We start from the raw sequence: 19,252 nt of genomic DNA on the forward strand, positions 1-19,252 counted from the left end.
CGGTAAACGAAGTTAAGGAAAAGTAGTGTGCTATGGAAAAAACAAAGAAACATTTTCTGGATGTAAACGTATATAATTAATTAAAACAACAATAAGACAAACAACACTATAAAATATAACAAAGAAATAAAAGCAGCTACTTACTTGGTGACAGCCGAGATGTTCAAATTTTTGCCAATCATTTTCGATGCCAACATTTACTCTCTGTCTAAAGAGTAGATTGAACAGCAACAGATTTAACTGTTTTAGACTTATTTATGGGGACGAATTAAAAACCTTGTTTTTGCCGCTAGGCCCATTACTCGAGAAAACATGATGTAGGGAATATGAAACTCCATTCAAAGCATTGCGAGAGCAGAAATTGAGACTGCTGTTCAATCTACTCTTGAAAGAGCAAATGCTTGCATCGAAAAATGATGGGCAATAATTTGAACATTTTTAGGTGGTCATTAAGTAAGTAGTTGCTATTATTTCTTTGTTATATTTTATAGTGTTGTTTGCCTTATTGTTGTTTTAATTAATTATATACGTTTACATCCAGAAAATGTTTCCATATTTTTTCCATAGCACACTACTTTTCCTTAACTTCAATTACCGGTGACATTAACAGTGGTTTAAAATTTACACGTTTCTTAAGATATTTCAAGATAGAAAAAAGGTATCGACATGCGGTTTTCGGTATTATGTTGCTAATTTGTCTAATTTTGTAATACAGGATTAAAAATGCATACTTGTATTTAATATTCTCCAAAGAAAACTAGATTTCCGAAGACTGGGAACAAACGCACCAGATAGCACAAAACAGAGAAGAGTAGTGAACTACCGGGGAGGCCTTTGTCCAGGAGTGGATGCAAACAGGCCGAATGAAAAGAATCACCAAATAAGCGCAAGATCGCAAACTTCCAAAGGGATCATGTCTTCGACCCGAACACGTCATATATTATCCATTAATACAACAAGAAAGTATTCAATAAACAAATATTATAAAACTGATCTTACTATCACTGAAATGTCCATAGAGTAATAGTTGTACTTTTATAGGATGCAGATAAAAGGTCAACGTATGTTTTTTTGTAAATAATTAATATCAACAAACTGGTATTCATTTAAAGTCAGGTTACGATAATTTTGAGAGAATTTTTAATAAAAGTTTTTACATGTTCACACGCCATATCTATTCGTTTATAAAAAATATATATACATATATCTAATGTTGATTGCCGCTCTAAACAGTTCTGCACTACTGTATTCAAACCATTCCCTCAAGTTCTTAACCCAGGATACTCTTTTTTTCCTTATTTCGCTTTCCTCGAATTTTTCCTTTCATAACAAGTTGCAGAAGTTGTAATAATGCTCCTCACATGTCCTAAATACTGAAGTTTTCGTCTTTTAATAGTTAATGTTATTTCCGTTTGATTTCCTACCCTTCTAGTTGTTGTCCATTTTTGACATTCTTTGAAACCATGATATTTGTAAGATTCTTCTGAAAGACCAACATTCAAAGGCGGCCAACTTATTTAGATGCACTTGTTTCAGTCCACGCTTCCAACCCTTAAAAAAGAGTAGAGAACACGTAACATCGAAGCATCCTTAGACGTATTCCTAACCTTATATCCCGACAACAAAGAAACTTTTTAAGTTTAATGAATGATGCACGTGCTATTCCAATACGTATTTTAATTTCTTTGGTTCGGTCTACATTTGAAATTATCCGTGTTCCTAAAAATATTTGTAGATATCCAAACTCTTAATTACATTATCTTCAATACTAAATACACTGCTTCTGCTGATTTAGTCATGATCTTGCATTTAGTTTTCTTCCAGTTCATCTTCAGTCCGTATTCATAACAGCATTTGTAATGCCTCCTCTACACATCGGCAGACGCGTCTGCGGATGCATCTACCGATGTATCGTCACGAGCTGACCACACATCTGTAAATCGTTCAGTCTGTGTTAATTCTCGGGTGACGCAATATCTACTTTGAATTCACTGCGAAAACTAATGCGTCGTAGAGGTCAGATGTGTGGAGAGGCATCGGGCGTTCGCACCGAAATCCTTTGATCTGTGCTAGGAAAACCGACAACAATCGGATATTTCGCAAACGCGTCCGCCGACGTAATATATAAACAACAAACGATCAAATTACCCCATCTACACATCTGCGGATGCATACGCAGATGCCGTCCGCAGACGCGTCTGCCGATGTGTAGAGGAGGCATTAGACGTTGCACTATGTTCTGTAAATCATCGTTGTTATAGTCGGTTCGCTAAACTCAGACACAACTGGCTAGTTATTTTAGTAAGTAATGTTGCCAATTTGATAAAATTGCCCATGAGAGCAAAAAGTTTGTGTCTTTGTTGTATTTGTCCCATGCCAACTCAAAATTGCCAGTAAACTTAAAAAGAAGTAGAAGAATGAGATTGTGTAGTAGTCGGCAGTTGCTCCTGAGAGAAAAAAGTTTAATGAAGTTGAAAAAAAGTTTAGTTGTTGTATTTGTCCCATGCCAACTCAAAATTTCTACTAAACCAAAGAAGAAAAAGAAGATTGTGTATTCATAGGCAGTTGCCCTTAGCGTGAAATTTTTTATCTTGTTATGTTTGTCTCATACCAACCAAAATTGTCAGTTAACTAAAGAAGAATAAGATGAAGCAAACTGTACAATGTACTAACTCCAAATTTTAAGTGAATAAGGGATTTTCCCTTATTCCGCGACGATGAGCTGGCCAAATACCCAAGTAGGTGGAGGCCAATAAACTAAAGAAGAAGAAAATCAGGGATCTCGGACTATCATAGTTTGTAGAGTATTTCTTAAAATTGCTATCATCCCTTATCTACAAATAATCTAAATAATTTAAATACCACCAAACTCCGACAAACGTTAATTTATCTTGACTTTATCTGAATAATCATAATAATTTAAGCAATTATGATAATTTCGGTGATTTTCTAACCATAAACTATAATAAATACAAGCTTATCTCAACTTCCTCTGATATGTAAGCACAAACTGGATTTAACAAATTCAAAACACCAAAATATTGCATATTAAAGAACAGAATTACAATTATAATCTCAAATTATGAAATAACAAATTTGTTTCAAATCCTAGTATTTGTGTCGGGAATAAGCCACAATTTTACTTTAAAATAAAGTTTATTTGACGTTTCAATTTCCACTTCAGAAATCGTTCTCGTTCTCAAAATACAAAACATTAATATACATACTTATAAACAAATTTTGTTTTTGTTGCTTGGTAAAATATTCTTCTAAAATTTAATTTTATTTGACTTATTCATATTAACAATTCAGACATATACAAGGTGCGCCAAACCTCTGGTTTTCTTTGATTACGGCTAAACTATGGGATATACAAAAAAATTTTTTTAACAAATCTAATGTATGTCAAAGCCGTCTATAATTTAAAATTATTTTCGATTATACAGGGTGTCAGAACGACGGTATGAACCAAAGTTGTATTTTTTAAATGGAACACCCTATATATTAAATCATTTTTGAATATAGTTTTTAAAAATATGAAAAATTTGTATAAGGTCTTATAGGCCTAAAGTTAATAAAATAATTTTCGAAATATTTACATTTTTATTGAAAAAAATGGTAATGTTTATATGGCTGTGGATTATGTTTCCAAGGTAATAAAAATTTAAGTGATAAGTCAAAGTTTTTATAATATAGTGTCATTTTTAAATAATTTAATATATTTTACTTATAGCCATAAAATATACAGTGTGATCACTATTTGCAAATACAAAGTTTTCTCATTTTTTTTTAAATGGAACAACCTGTATATTAGTATTGCATTTTGTAGTAAATATTACAACCTTTCTGTTAGTATAAGGTTGTATGTACATAGCATGTTAGGTTTTAAAAATATTTAAAAAAAGAACTATAGATTTTACGTTTCGCGGATATTTTATATCCGCGATCATTTTAGTTAAATTTTTTTGAAAAAAAATTATAATCTGATTAAGCATACACTAAAATATCATAGTCCAAGTAATGAAGCTTGAAATAGGACAAAACCTCGCAATTTTTACAGAATGGATCGATTTGCTTGAAAATTTGAAAATAAGTAGTGGATAGTCCAAGGATCAAAATCTATATGATGCCGAAAGGCGCTTTTACCATGGGGGTGGTTGGCACCCCCTGTTGGGGGTGGAAATTTTTTATTATCTTTTGACCGCAAAAGTTGGTAAAAACGTTCATTCTAAGCAAAAAATGTTCTATACATTTTTTTGATAAAATTAATAGTTTTCGATTTATTCGCTATCGAAAGTGTTAGTATTATATCGAAAAATCAATGTTTTTAATCATTTTTCTGCTAATAACTCCAAAAGTTTTCGTTTTACCAAAACAACCTTACTTAACAAAAATGTACTATTTGAAAAAATAAACAAAACCGTGTTTTTTAATTTTCTTTAAGACCAACAGTAATCAAGATATGCTTTATTAAATGTTAGCTCTTCTTTGTCAAATGTTAAATATTGTAGTTTCGAAGTCAAAAGATGGGAAAAATATGCATTTTCGAGAATAACTTGTTAAAACTAATTTAAAGAATTTAAAAATATCTATCTCCAGAAATAAAAAAAGAAGTCTCTAGCTCAAAAATTAAGTGACTTATAATGAAAAGAATGTCAGACCCTATTTTTTTCAGCGCAAAAGTGGTCGGAAGCAACCCCGTAATTACCACCCTAATTAAAACTAGTCATTGACCTTATTTGGTCTTATTTATTAATGACGCACGGGTAAAAACTCGCGGACTCAACTGTAGCATCAGAGATACGAAAAAATGTTGAAATATGAAATTGTAGCCTATTTAATTCCAAAGAAGCTGGTTGGCAAAAAATTTTTCTAAGGCAAAAATTAAGTGAGCTGTTGACAATTAAAACTTGTAATAGCATGCAAAAACCACCTTTACCAACCCTTTCAAAGTCACCTCTTTTTGTGACTAAAAATTTTAGTACGATTTAATATTAACAGGCTTGTAGATCTTGTAAAAACCTACAAAATTCTTTTATACCAAACTTTCTAAGATACAAAATAAAAAAGTTACGGTTAAAAAATCAACATATTTTTTTGAGAAAAAAAAAAGGAGAAATCCAATTGTAAGCATAATAATGTAAGTTATCGGTGTTTTTAGTCATTGGCCTTATTCATTCTTATTTATTTGTGTATTATTAATAGATTCTAGAAGTTTGACTGGCTTAAAATGATTAGTTTTAAAAAAACTGAAGTTAAAAGCGAATAAAGAATTTTTGTAGTTTTGTAAAAAATACCATTTTCTTCAGAATAGAAAGATAAGCATCAAAGATAAGAAAAAATGTTTAAATATGAAATTGTAGGTTATTGAATTCTTAAGAACTTGGTGTGAAAAATTATTTTCTGCGACAAAAATTGAGTGAATAGTAAATGTTAATTTATTTAAAAATAACAGTAAACTAAAAAAACTTTCGACATGTCATTTAAATTTTAATTACCTCGGAAGCCTAATTCACAGCCATTTGAATATTACCATTTTTCTCAATAAAAGTGTAAATATTTCGAAAATAGATAATATAACTTTAGACCTATAATACCTTACTACTATATATACTAATATAAATTCTTAATATTTTTAAAAAGTATATTCAAAAATGATTTAATATATAGGGTGTTCTATTTAAAAAAACACAACTTTGGTTCGTACCGTCGTTCTGACTCACCCTGTATAATCGAAAATAATTTTAAATTATAGACGGCTTTGATATACATTAGTTTTGTTCAAAAAATTTTTTTGTATATACCATAGTTTAGCCGTAATCAAAGAAAACCAGAGGTTTTGCGCACCCTGTATTATATGTACATTTGAAAGTAGATGACTTTAAAAATTGCTAATATTTTTGAGATAAAGTTGATGGAACATTGAACAAATAATGGAAATAAAGTACCTAGGGATCCTATCCAGCTATCGACTCAAAGAAAAAGAAATCAAGTATAAAGAGCAAATTGATTAGTAGGGTGTCTTATTAACAGTAACCGAAAGATTAACTGGAGTAACCGAAAGATTAACTGTGACATGCAATCAAGAATCTACGAAGCCAGTATAAGACCGATAATGACGTACACATCAGAAACAAAACCTGACAGCCAAAACGCAAATAGTGCTGGAAATAGGGTGTTAAAGCCAAAGTGGTGTAAGTCATATTTGTGAAATGATGTATCTATGTCTTGCTTTATAACCTTAATAAATAGAAATAGACCTCTCTTCATCCGGAAAATCAAGAAAAGTGGTGTAAGTATTTATTGTAATACAGTAAAAACTTACATCACTTTTTCTTTGAAGATATCAAGATTATAAAGCAAGGCTTTTCAAAAATATGACTTACAACTTAATAGATACCTGAAAAATCTCAAAATTTTATTTGATGGATTCGACCGTTACTTGATGGAAGTTCATTTTATCTAACAATAAAAAACTGAAAACGTTTGTTTTCTATACTTCCACAAAATTTATTATATCTAAGTGACTACAGCTGTTTCGGCGGAGTGCCTTTCTCAAGTAATATAGTTTACAATGTGTTTGCCTTTTTAATCTTCAACTGAAGAGGTTGAGGAGTGGGGAGCTGTTTGTCTCGAGTTGGTCATTCAGAATTATATCTGTATTTTTCAGTTTATTAATTTCCATAGATTCTAAAAAAGATAGCTTAAGGCCTTTATTTTGAATATGTAGAATTTTAAACTCTTCATTGAAAGAATGATTATGATCTAGAAGGTGAAGTGCGTATGTAGAAGTGTCTGTTTTTCTATTGTTGAATGCCCTTTTGTGTTCTGCTATCCGTTTGTCAAAAGTTCTGCCAGTTTGACCGATGTACGTTTTCGGACAGTCACCACAAGTTAGTTTGTACACACCACTCTGTAGTTGCTTTCTCTTTCGGCTTTTATTGTTCTTAATATATTTGCTTAAGTTGTTGTTAGTTCTGAAAGCTGGTGTTATTCCTTTCTTTTTTATGTATCTGGCTATTGTTGTTGTTATCTTGCCAGTATATGTGAGAGAGCAGAAGGTACTGGGTTCTTTCTGTGGTGGTGGATACACTAATTTCAGGGCTTTCTTATGGAGTTTTTGGTTTAAAATTTTGTTAACTGTTTGTTCGTTATAGCCGTTAGTGTATCCACCACCACAGAAAGAACCCAGTACCTTCTGCTCTCTCACATATACTGGCAAGATAACAACAACAATAGCCAGATACATAAAAAAGAAAGGAATAACACCAGCTTTCAGAACTAACAACAACTTAAGCAAATATATTAAGAACAATAAAAGCCGAAAGAGAAAGCAACTACAGAGTGGTGTGTACAAACTAACTTGTGGTGACTGTCCGAAAACGTACATCGGTCAAACTGGCAGAACTTTTGACAAACGGATAGCAGAACACAAAAGGGCATTCAACAATAGAAAAACAGACACTTCTACATACGCACTTCACCTTCTAGATCATAATCATTCTTTCAATGAAGAGTTTAAAATTCTACATATTCAAAATAAAGGCCTTAAGCTATCTTTTTTAGAATCTATGGAAATTAATAAACTGAAAAATACAGATATAATTCTGAATGACCAACTCGAGACAAACAGCTCCCCACTCCTCAACCTCTTCAGTTGAAGATTAAAAAGGCAAACACATTGTAAACTATATTACTTGAGAAAGGCACTCCGCCGAAACAGCTGTAGTCACTTAGATATAATAAATTTTGTGGAAGTATAGAAAACAAACGTTTTCAGTTTTTTATTGTTAGATAAAATTTTATTTTACTTTTGTCTTAATTAGGTACATCAAATTCATATTACATAATATATTTTTTCAGGAAATTATGGTTTCTGCCTTACTGCATACAATATTGTAATACATGACATTTATTATTTGTAAGATTTGTTCTTAAATAAAAAAATATAGCAAATTATGAAAATCATTGAATTCAAAATTTTATGTTTGAATAATTGATTGATTTAAAAATAATTTATTTTTGTTCTTTTGATTTTATAAGTAACGAATAAAACATCCTGATAATGGAAGGTAAAATGAGGATGGGAGGCCGCTTTTCTATAAAATCACCGGGCCGCTTGAAAAGTTTAAAGCACGCTACTGCATGGCACTATCAGTAAATAAAATTTATTATTGCCAGAATGATGGCCAACGTTCAATAACGATAGGCACTAGAACAAGAGGAAGAATATCCAGAGTCTTAATTTGGATTTTGTAGAGAGAGAAGAACTATGGACAGTATTTCACACATTTTAAAAGCATATCCAGGTTACTTATTCCAAAAAGAATTATATTACCGCAGCAATTTTAGAGATTTTGCTTTATAAACGAATTTTCAATATAATTTGTGGTTAATTCCCATGAAATAAAATAGATACCATAAAAATTTACACGAAAATAGTTTAACATTTCTATCGGAATATATAAAAAATTTGTTAAAAAATTTGACATTCTAAAGTTTATCGATAAAAACATGATGCAACATGATGAAAAACGTTTCAAAATATTTACAAAATTACAGATACGATTAGATCCCTTGGCAATGGGAAACACACAATGAACAGCATTTATCACGCTTAAACTACCAACTAAATCAAAATTGTAAACAGTTTTAACAGATACTCGATTTATCTTCTTTGTTAAGCAGGATATGATTACATATTAATAAGTTTTCTAAAAATAAAAGATAAATCTGACTTTTTATTCATGGGTGCACTTTAGAAATGAATAAGGATTGTGGCAGCTTCCATCAAGAGACCTTTTATTCATTTTAGTATTTTTTAATGTTCTTCTTTTTTATTGGAAATTCAAGGAAACATTCAAAATTGCATTCAAAATTTTCTGTTGTTGTTTTCCTTGTGTTAGTTTCTGGTTTTTCTTAAACCACCAATAGAAGTGCCACAAGAAGAAGAATTAATTTTGTACATACTTAACGTTGTACATAAACGGAAACTAAATGAAACATAAGAGAGACTGAAAAATGCAAGGAAATTGTGTAACATGGGCTCAGTTACCAACACTACTATTCTTACAGTAGATTAACTGTTTGTGCCATCACATCCCTGTTTTCTGTTTTAGTTTGTATTTGTTATTTGTTTGTATTTTATAGAAAAACGTTCTGCTAGAAATCTAGAAACTCACATGGTATTTGTAGACTTAAAAAAAGCATACAATACCATTCCCAGAGAAAAAATGTTTGAGGTATTGTAACAAACCACTTTAAATAGAAAATACATCCAAACAATAAAAGATCTCTGTGCTAATGCAACAATAGCAATTAAAATTGAAACGAAACTTTCAAATACTTTTAAAACTTCGAAAGGTCTTTTGCAGGAATGCTGTCTGTCACCTACTTTATTTAAAATGTACCTTAAACATGTGTTTATATAATATTGGACTAGGAAATGCCCAACTATGGGGATACCAGTAGAGATTCTTATTTGTATACGTTGCTATTTGCTGACGACCAAGTTGTGATTGCTGCTGATAAAGAAGACGCCAGTTACATGATTAGTAAATTTAAAGAGGAGTACCGAAAATGGGGTTTGGAAATGAGCATGGAGAAAACTGAATACCTTGTAGTCGGAGGTGATACTGAAGACTTAGAATTAGAAGGCAATCAAGATGCGATCAAGATATAGAATATCGAATAAGTCAAGGAAGAAAAGCCATAAAATAAAGCAGCTGAATGGCATTTGGTGGAGTAAAGGACTGCAAAATCAGACAAAAAAAAGACTCTGCCAAACTATCATGGAAGGAATTGTCCTGTAAGTGTGAAAAGTAAAATACTGACAAAATAAAAGACTTCCAGCTTTAGAAATCGACGCGCTTAGAAGAACCTGCAAAATATCTAAACTGCAGCATATCCCGAACGATGAAATAAAAGCAAGAATGCAAGTAGAAAAGAATATTATATACAGAAGGGAACAAAAAAGATTAATATGGTATGGACATGTCCAGAGAATGGGACCAACAAGATGGCCTAAGAAAATGATCCAGTATGCACCACCCGAGAGAAGAAAAAGAGGCAGACCGAAGAGATCATGGATACAATATGTAGAGAAAGCAATGAACAGTAGACAACTCAATGAGAAAGATATTGATGATCCAAAAGCATGGCGAATAGGATGCGGGAAACAGCGGATGCTGTAGAACACCCGATATAATGTATGTATAATTTTATTTCATGTTTGGTATCTAAAATTGTTCACCAAAATGACAAGTTTTTGTGCTAAATGACAAAAGGTTAGGAAAATGTGGTTGCTGACCTTGTTGACCTTAAGTATGAAAAGTAAATACACATAAAAATTACTAGTTACTACAGTTATGGATAATTTTTAGTTTTTTTTTTTGTTTGACCAATGACAAGAAATATTTTTATGCTGCTTGTTTAAGATTTGTTTAAGATTGATAAATTATAAAAATTACACAGAGTACCTAACAGTTATTCAGGTCTCTGAACTACGTAATTGAAAAATAATGATTGTTTACTCTAATGAAAATTACCCAATATAGACTATTATAATTAAGTACTAAATCGACATCATTAGTTGGGTAAATTAACACAGTAAATATATTTCATTTTACCTATTAAAAATGCCCGCAATAAAGAAATTATTTACAACCATTAGAAAAAATTATAGAAAATGGGTCAATTATCAAAGAACCTCCTTAAAAATATTCCTGTTACCATAGGTAATCATCAGGTACTTTAAATAAATTATTACTTGTTAATAAACAAATTAAATTAACAAATTAGGATTAACCAATATAAAAACGTCAGGTTTTGGCAGTAGTATGTATAGTTATTGTGGTATTTAATGAAGTGATTGGTATAACAGTTTACAGATATTACAATGGCTTATGTCTATGCTGTTTACATAACAAAATTCTATGGTAGGTACAAAATAAGAAATGATTTTAAAACTTACGTAAGTTGTTCATAAGGTGAAATATCTTTTTCAAATTTTAGTTAGTATATTACAAGACATGTTGTTGCATTCAAGTTCATTTTCCATTCTTACTCATATTTTTTTCCCAATATGGTTGGTATTTTTCTCAATTACAATTTTGTTTATTTTCTTAAATTATATATCCATTATTTATTAATTAATTATAAATACTACAATATGAATTATAGTATTTCTATAATAGTAGCATTTGCTGATTCAATTCATAATAATTGCAATATTCAATATTTGTTAGAAATAAACAAGCATATATAAAAATTGTCAATATTTTTCACATTTTGCAGTTACAACTAAATAAGAAAAGGTAACCCCAAAGTAAATATTCCATTTAAAAAAATTTATAACATTGTAATAATAAACAATGTTTTAAAAAAAAGTCCATAATAGACAATTTTGGTAATAAAATTCGGTCAACGCATACACTGCAAACTTACATAATTTACAAAAATATCTGGTTTTCAGCATTGTTTTCAACAATTACCTCATTTGAGTCTGCAATACAGGGTGAGTCATGAGGAACTCCACATACTCCTACCTCGTATAGAGGCCTCTATGGGGAATAACAAATGACCATTAAAAAAATGTCTACTCCCATTGTTTAATAATATACAGGGTGAGTTTCGCATTTTGACAGAAAATTATATTCATCATCATTTTTGAACGGTCAGATCAATGTGTCTCTTATTTTGGTCAATCATTACACTATTACCACCTAATCAACTGATTTATTCAAACTAGAAAAAAATCAGGTCCGGCTTTAAAAAATTAGTTCGTTTGGGTCTTAGAAAAAATTTCAGCCTGTATACGCTTTTTGAAAACTCTAATATTAATTTTACAAATTAGACAAATAGGTAATTAAAATGACATATTTATTTTTTCCCCACACGATTACTTTAATTTTTTATAAAAAAATCAAATTTGACTATGAATTAAAAATTTGGTAAAGTGAACCATAGATTTAAAAAAATTAACTTTTATTACAAAAATTAATTTTTTTAAACAAATATTTGATTTATGTCACCACCCTATCAACTGATTTATTCAAACTAAAAAAAAAATCAGGTCTGGCTTTAAAAAATTAGTTCGGTTGAGTCTTAGAAAAAATTTCACCCTGTATACGCTTTTGAAAACTCTAATATGAATTTTACAAATTAGACAAATAAGCAATTAAAATGGCATATTTATTTTTTCCCCACAAGATTACTTAATTTTTTATTAAAAAATCAAATTTGTCAAAATCGCAGTTTTACCATAAAAATAAAAAAAATTACACAACGTTTTTCTTAAAATTAAAAGTTTCACCATTTTTTTTTTCTATAACACGTCTAGATCTAAAACTCCCCATAACACTTCTCTTTGGACTCTATAGTTTAACATAGACGTGATCAAATAGATCAATTTTAAATTTTTTCACTTAATTTTTGCGATTTAACTTTGCAATTCACGAAGTTGCACCTTTTAAATTCATAACTTTTACGAGAAGAAGACAAAGTCTACAACAATTGTTATAGTCCTCACAAATTTTAAAATTTTTTAAATTTTTTTCTAATTTGAATAAATCAGTTGATTGGGTGGTAACATAAATTAAATATTTGTTATTAACTATTTAGTGGGAAATAAGCCACAATTAAATTGAAAAAATAATTTTATTAACGTTTCGAAGCTCAAATCGGGTTTCATTGTCAAAATACAAAATACTACTAAAATAAACAAAAATGTTGTTGCTAAGTAAAAAAATTCTTCTAATAATTTATTTAATCTGACTCATTTATATTGGCAATTCAGACGTATATTATACATTTTAAAGTAGAATACTTTAAAATGATACTTTAAAATGATATCGCCAATATTTATGAGTTGCGTTCCTGGGACGACTTTACTAAAAGATAGTTCATTCGATTACATGAAATCAATCCCAACTCAAGAATATCCGTCACAAAAAAATCATTGCATGTGATTTGTCTTTAAAAAGACAAACAAATGCAACGATGACAGCAAAATTTTAGTAAAGTCGTCCCAGGAACGCAACTCATAAATATTGGCGATATCATTTTAAAGTCTTCTACTTTAAAATGTATAATATACGTCTGAATTGCCAATATAAATGAGTCAGATTAAATAAATTATTAGAAGAATTTTTTTACTTAGCAACAACATTTTTGTTTATTTTAGTAGTATTTTGTATTTTGACAAAGAAACCCGATTTGAGCTTCAAAATGTTAATAAAATTATTTTTTCAATTTAATTGTGGCTTATTTTCCCACAAATAGTTAATCATAAAAATGCCACAATGAAATAGCTTCAGAACAACATAAATATTTGTTCAAAAAAAAATTAATTTTTGTAATAAAAGTATTTTTTTTTTAAATCTATGGTTCACTTTACCAAACTTTTAATTATTATTCATAGTCAAATTTGATTTTTTTACAAAAAATTAAGTAATCATGTGGGGAAAAAATAAATATGCCATTTTAGTTGCCTATTTGTCTAATTTGTAAAATTCATATTAGAGTTTTCAAAAAGCGCATACAGGGTGAAATTTTTTCTAAGACCCAAACGAACTAATTTTTTAAAGCCGGATCTGATTTTTTTCTAGTTTGAATAAATCAGTTGATTGGGTGGTAACATAAATCAAATATTTGTTAAAAAAAATTAATTTTTGTAATAAAAGTTAATTTTTTTTAATCTATGGTTTACTTTACCAAACTTTTAATTCATAGTCAAATTTGATTTTTTTATAAAAAATTAAGTAATCGTGTGGGGAAAAAATAAATATGCCATTTTAATTGCCTATTTGTCTAATTTGTAAAATTCATATTAGAGTTTTCAAAAAGCGTATACAGGGTGAAATTTTTTCTAAGACCCAAACGAACTAATTTTTAAATCTGGACCTGATTTTTTTCTAGTTTGAATAAATCAGTTGATTAGGTGGTAATAGTGTAACGATTGACCAAAATAAGAGACACATCGATCTGACCGTTCAAAAATTATGACGAATATAAATTTCTGTCAAAATGCGAAACTCGCCCTGTATATTATTAAACAAGGGGAGCAGACACTTTTTAATGGTCATTTGTTATTCCCCATAGGCCCATAGGAGCCTCTATACGAGGTAGGAGTATGTACAGTTCCTCATGACTCACCCTGTATAAGAAGTACGAATAGCTCTAATAATTATTACAATAAACAACAATGTAATTTGTAATTTACTTTCACTCTTCATATTTTGCACAGTAAAATATTCGTTGTCGAGATAATCCAAAACAGTCCTATATTCGTGGAACAGGCTACTCTAAATTTAGTGGAACTACACAGGCCATTTTCTATCAGGCAACAAAAAGCACCTAGAATCTAGAATACAAGCCCCCCATAACTATATTATACTGATTGACTGTTATGATGGTCATATCTCTTATTAAATAGAATACAAATCTCCATAACTATATTTAGGTACCTATACTAATTGATCTCTTATTGGTCTATTTTGTTCTAAAGACATCTTTTAATTTATACTGAATGACATTTTGAATATATGAGGCATTACATAAATTCGTGGTGTCTTGATTCTTATAAAGGGATGTATGACCTTTTTGAGCCAATGGATTGTAAAATAATAGAATCTGTCTATATCTTATTAACTATTCTGTATCTACAGTAGACTATCTCGATAACAAACATGGGTATTACGAAGTTTCCCTTATAACAAAGTACACTAAATATCCCATGAAATTCCTATTGAACTATAACACCTCTATAACGAGACATATTTGGTTATAACGAGGAAAAATGAAATCGAAGACTATGTTTCTTTACCTGTTGTTGGCATGGTGATATCCATAAATAAATACCATAACTGTCTGTATACAGGAATGCCCGACATCTGTGCGCTTATTGCGACAAGTAAGTGCTGTCATAAATTCCACCACCAGTCATAAACTTCCTTCTCGTTTATCTATCAATAGATATTGAATATTGAAGAAAATTTACAATTTACGATGGCCAAATTTCATTGTTGAGGTCGACCATCGACACCTAATAAACTACGTAAGAGGCATCAAAACATTTCAGTGGTGGTGGTACGCACAATATTATTGTTGTCTGATATAACGAGATCTGCTTATAACGAGGTAATTAGTCCACCATTTCAGTTCTCGTTATAGAGGGAGTTTACTGTATAAAAAAATACTATTTCTTATTTATTCATTATCAATCATCCACATATAATACACTGGCGAGCAAAAAATTTAGGTCACTAGATGAATTATACACGTTTAATGCCTTGAATTTCCTAAACCTGTTGTCCGATTTGAGTGATTTTTTAGTATGTTATAGCTTTATTATTTAAGAATCTCAATGTGTTAATATTGTTGCTAGGCAGGTAGATGTCACTTTATACCGGGTGTAACAATCATACTGTGTTTTCTCCTTAAACTTCAGAACACTCGTGTGGAATATTATAGCATAGATAAAATATTGAAATTAAAACTCAGTTGTAGCCTTAGGCTTTCTCAACATTTTCTTTTTAGACTCATTTGGTTATGTTGGATAATAAAAATGTTAGGTACTTTAACACTAGCCATGTTCTTCATACATACAGGGTGTTTCTAAGTAAGTGCGACAAACTTTAAGGGGTGATTCTGGATGAAAAAATAATGACTGTTTGCTTTATAAACATATGTCTGCAAATGCTTCATTTCCAAGATACGGGATGTTGAATTTTTTCTTACAAACTGACGATTTATTTGTTGCTCTAAAACTGGTTGAGATATGCAACTGAAATTTGGTAGGTTTTAAGAGATAGTTATTGAGCATTTTTTGATCACCATTAGCGTGTATATGGGATGCATCTAAAATATTTATACCCGTATGCACACCAACGGTGAATATAAAATTCTTATTTATATGTCAAAAAATGAGCAATAACTACCTCTTAAAACCTACCAAATTTCATTTGCATATCTCAACCGCATTTAGAGCAACAAATAAACTGTCAGTTTGTAAGAAAAAATCAACATCCCGTATGTCAGAAACGAAGCATCTGTGGACATACTTTATAAAGCAAACAGTCATTATTTTTTCATGCAGAATTACCCCATAAAGTTTGTCGCACTTATTAAGAAACACCCTGCATTGATGAAGAACATGGTTAGTTGTTAAAGTACCTAACTTTTTTATTATCCAACATATGCAAATGAATAAAAAAAGAAAATGTTAAGAAAGCCTAGGCTTCAACTGAGTTTTAATTTCAATATTTTATCTATGCTATAATATTCCACAGATTGTTCCGAACTTTAAGGAAAAAATACAGTATAATTGTTACACCCGGTATAAAATGACATTTACCTGCATAACAACAATATTAACACATTGAGATTCTTAAAGAATAAAGCTATAGCAAACTAAAATAATCACTCAAATCGGACAACAGGTTTAGGAAATTCGAGGCATCAAACGTGTATAATTCATCTAGTGACCTAAATTTTTTGCCCGCCAGTGTATGTTTTATTATTGTTTCTTAATTATAAGAAAAGAAATTATATGGTACTTAAAAGAATGTACAGAAGGTACAGCAAACCTGATATTCAATAATAATTATGAACCATTATCTTGTGCTTGTGGATATCATTTTTCACCATTGTGTCAGTGTTGTCCTGGTTAACTGGTGTTTATAGTATTTGATATTGCACTGATAACAAATAGATAACATATTAAATACAAAGCTTGCTAAAATTTTTTTAAAATAGTGCAATTCTGTTCAATTTTAACTACAAACATATCAGTAGCATTTTGATACGATTCTTAAAGATCATTTCCTCATCTAGAACCAGATTATTCAGAGCCAGCCACTGAAACTATCAGTCAATGTTTGTATATTATAGGGATATTTTTATGTACCTAAGCATTAAATATGAGCATTTTATTACATTGATTCTGATTATTGCACATATTTTAGTGTTTTAATATATAGCAAAACATGAAACATCCAAAGCACATATCAAATAACTATAAAATTACTCAAAGCCAGCGGCGGCTCGTGGGTCAATCTTCAGGGGGGTCATTTTGGTTTGAAAACTTCAAACTGTTGATTTTTTAAAGTATTTAAAAGATCTTTTAGCATTTATATTTTAGATAAAAAATACAGACTTAGATAAAACTCAATACTATTTACCCTAGTTTTCCGAAAATTAAATTTGTCTTTTTTTAGAGTAAATCTTTTAAAAAATATAGGAAAAATGGTATGAACAGGTTATTGACTGATATATAGATAGGAATATTTATAGTATAATAAATTGTAAATTTATTAAAACGAAACTTACTTTAAATATTTTTATATTTTAAGTCAATTCTTCTATCCTTTAGTTCTGCAAAATAGTCTATGACCTTCTCATTGAACAAGCAGACGGTAACTAACTAAACGTGAGGCCGTCGACTCTACTACAGGTATACGACGGAAAGGTCACTCCCACTCTCGCCCACGAAATTGCTATCTGCCGTCTCTTTTCTATTTTACATGCATTTGTCCATAAGCCATAAGAACTGTATGTAGACAATTTAAAATACGGCCCAGCCACGGGCTTGTGTATAGCGCGAGGCGCGACGTCTATTATATTTGTTTTGCCAATGCAGACTGCTGAGAGTATTTCAGAGTGAAGTTTTAGATAAAAGATATTTTTAATAAAATTGGTATTTTTATGAGATTATTTTAGGGGGGTCATTGACCAATTGACCCTAAGGAGGAGCCGCGCTTGCTCAAAGCTATAAACATTAATAAAATTCGCACCTTGATCCTCAATGCACATAACAAAAAATACCAATTATATCATAAATGAACATAACTCATCACAATTAATGACTCATAAACAAACATTTTGATTGTCTCAGTATAAGTATACTCAGTAATATGTCTGTTCAGCTGTTGTTATACCTAATACAATAATATAATAACCACTTACATATTTAATAGCGTAAATTTCAGCCAGGCCTTTGTCGAACAATGCAGTGAACACCAATCCCAATAAGCAGTTGTAGATCATACTGAAATCTATTAATTGGACAAATTACTAGTCACATGGCATCCAAATTTGTTCCCTTAATTTGGTACGGATCTAAAAACAAATTGCACTAAAAAATACTGAAGACAATCAGCATTTTTTTAAACAAAAAATGTTATCCTTCAATTATAGGATAGTTTTAGGAAAACAGTAATATGATTATTGGTGCAAACAACCTTGATATTAATAGACTTCATTAAACCGAAAATACGGTGTTTTATAATACAAATCCTACATACACTTCATCTATATCTGCCGATGATTTTCAAATTTGGAAAAAACTGCGCGTATCAAAACTTTAAAATACACAAATCAAGATTATTTATTCCATAAAAATTATAAACATCTTTCATCGCAAATTCACTGACACAACTGACATTGACAGATAGACGTCGATTGACGATGTCAAATTAAATTATGACATAAATCATCTGGGATCAGTGAACTGCTGGGGCCTGATTCTAATTCATTTCGACAGTCGCAATTTCATTTCGACACCGCGCGATTCTTGGGGATATTAACCTTATTATGTTGAGACTGCTCAGAATTTGGGTTGGCGCTTCGGTTTCTTGGATTTTGTTGATAGTCTGGGAAAATTATCGAAAAAATACCATTTTTGGGAAAAATTATTTACCAGCTATTTTATTGCTAAAATCGAATCTTAAGATTGCATATATTAGTAATATGGGGTATGACAAGTCCGCAGAAAGTGTGTTATTTTATTTATAAACAAATTAGCACTCCTAAATCTTCTTTTTTTTTTCAATTAGTGGTCTGTAACTCCTATATTTTTCCTTTGCGCCAAAAACACTCAAATAAAAATTCACCGTAATTTAGTTCTGCACAAAGTTATTTTTTTTTCCAATTTCCTTCAACAAAAATTTTACTCAGAAAATCCGAGTTTTCCCAAAAAATCTGCCATTTTCAATTAAAATTTTAGGGAAGTACCTAATTATTTATCAATAATTAAATAATTGAAGACATGAAAGATTTATTATAGTAGATTATACAGAGGGGCTAAATTATGGAATAAATTCATTTCTTTAAAACGGACGATTTTGGAGCAAAATCCCGAAAGAGGTCGATTTTTATTTTTAAATTACAATTTTTTGGCATATATTTCATACTAGTGACGTCATCCATCTGAGCGTGATGACGTAATCGATAATTTTGTTAATGGGAATAGGGG

At 30.2% G+C, this 19,252-nt stretch overlaps 1 protein-coding gene across 1 annotated transcript in view; it reads right to left on the reverse strand.

Moving 5' to 3' along the window:
- The window catches only part of LOC114327568 (E3 ubiquitin-protein ligase RNF13), a 58,539-nt gene extending 40,074 nt beyond the window's left edge, over nt 1-18,465 (reverse strand). The window contains exons 1-2 of the mRNA XM_050658085.1: nt 18,303-18,465; nt 17,965-18,117 (exon numbers count right to left, since the gene is read on the reverse strand). Coding sequence (XP_050514042.1) covers nt 17,965-18,045 — 81 coding nt within the window. The 5' untranslated portion in view covers nt 18,046-18,117; nt 18,303-18,465. The remainder of the gene's footprint in view (nt 1-17,964; nt 18,118-18,302) is intronic.
- Between the last annotated feature and the right edge of the window lie 787 nt (nt 18,466-19,252).

This window comes from Diabrotica virgifera, chromosome 8, assembly GCF_917563875.1.
Source record: "Diabrotica virgifera virgifera chromosome 8, PGI_DIABVI_V3a".
Classification (NCBI taxonomy): Eukaryota; Metazoa; Arthropoda; class Insecta; order Coleoptera; family Chrysomelidae; genus Diabrotica; species Diabrotica virgifera.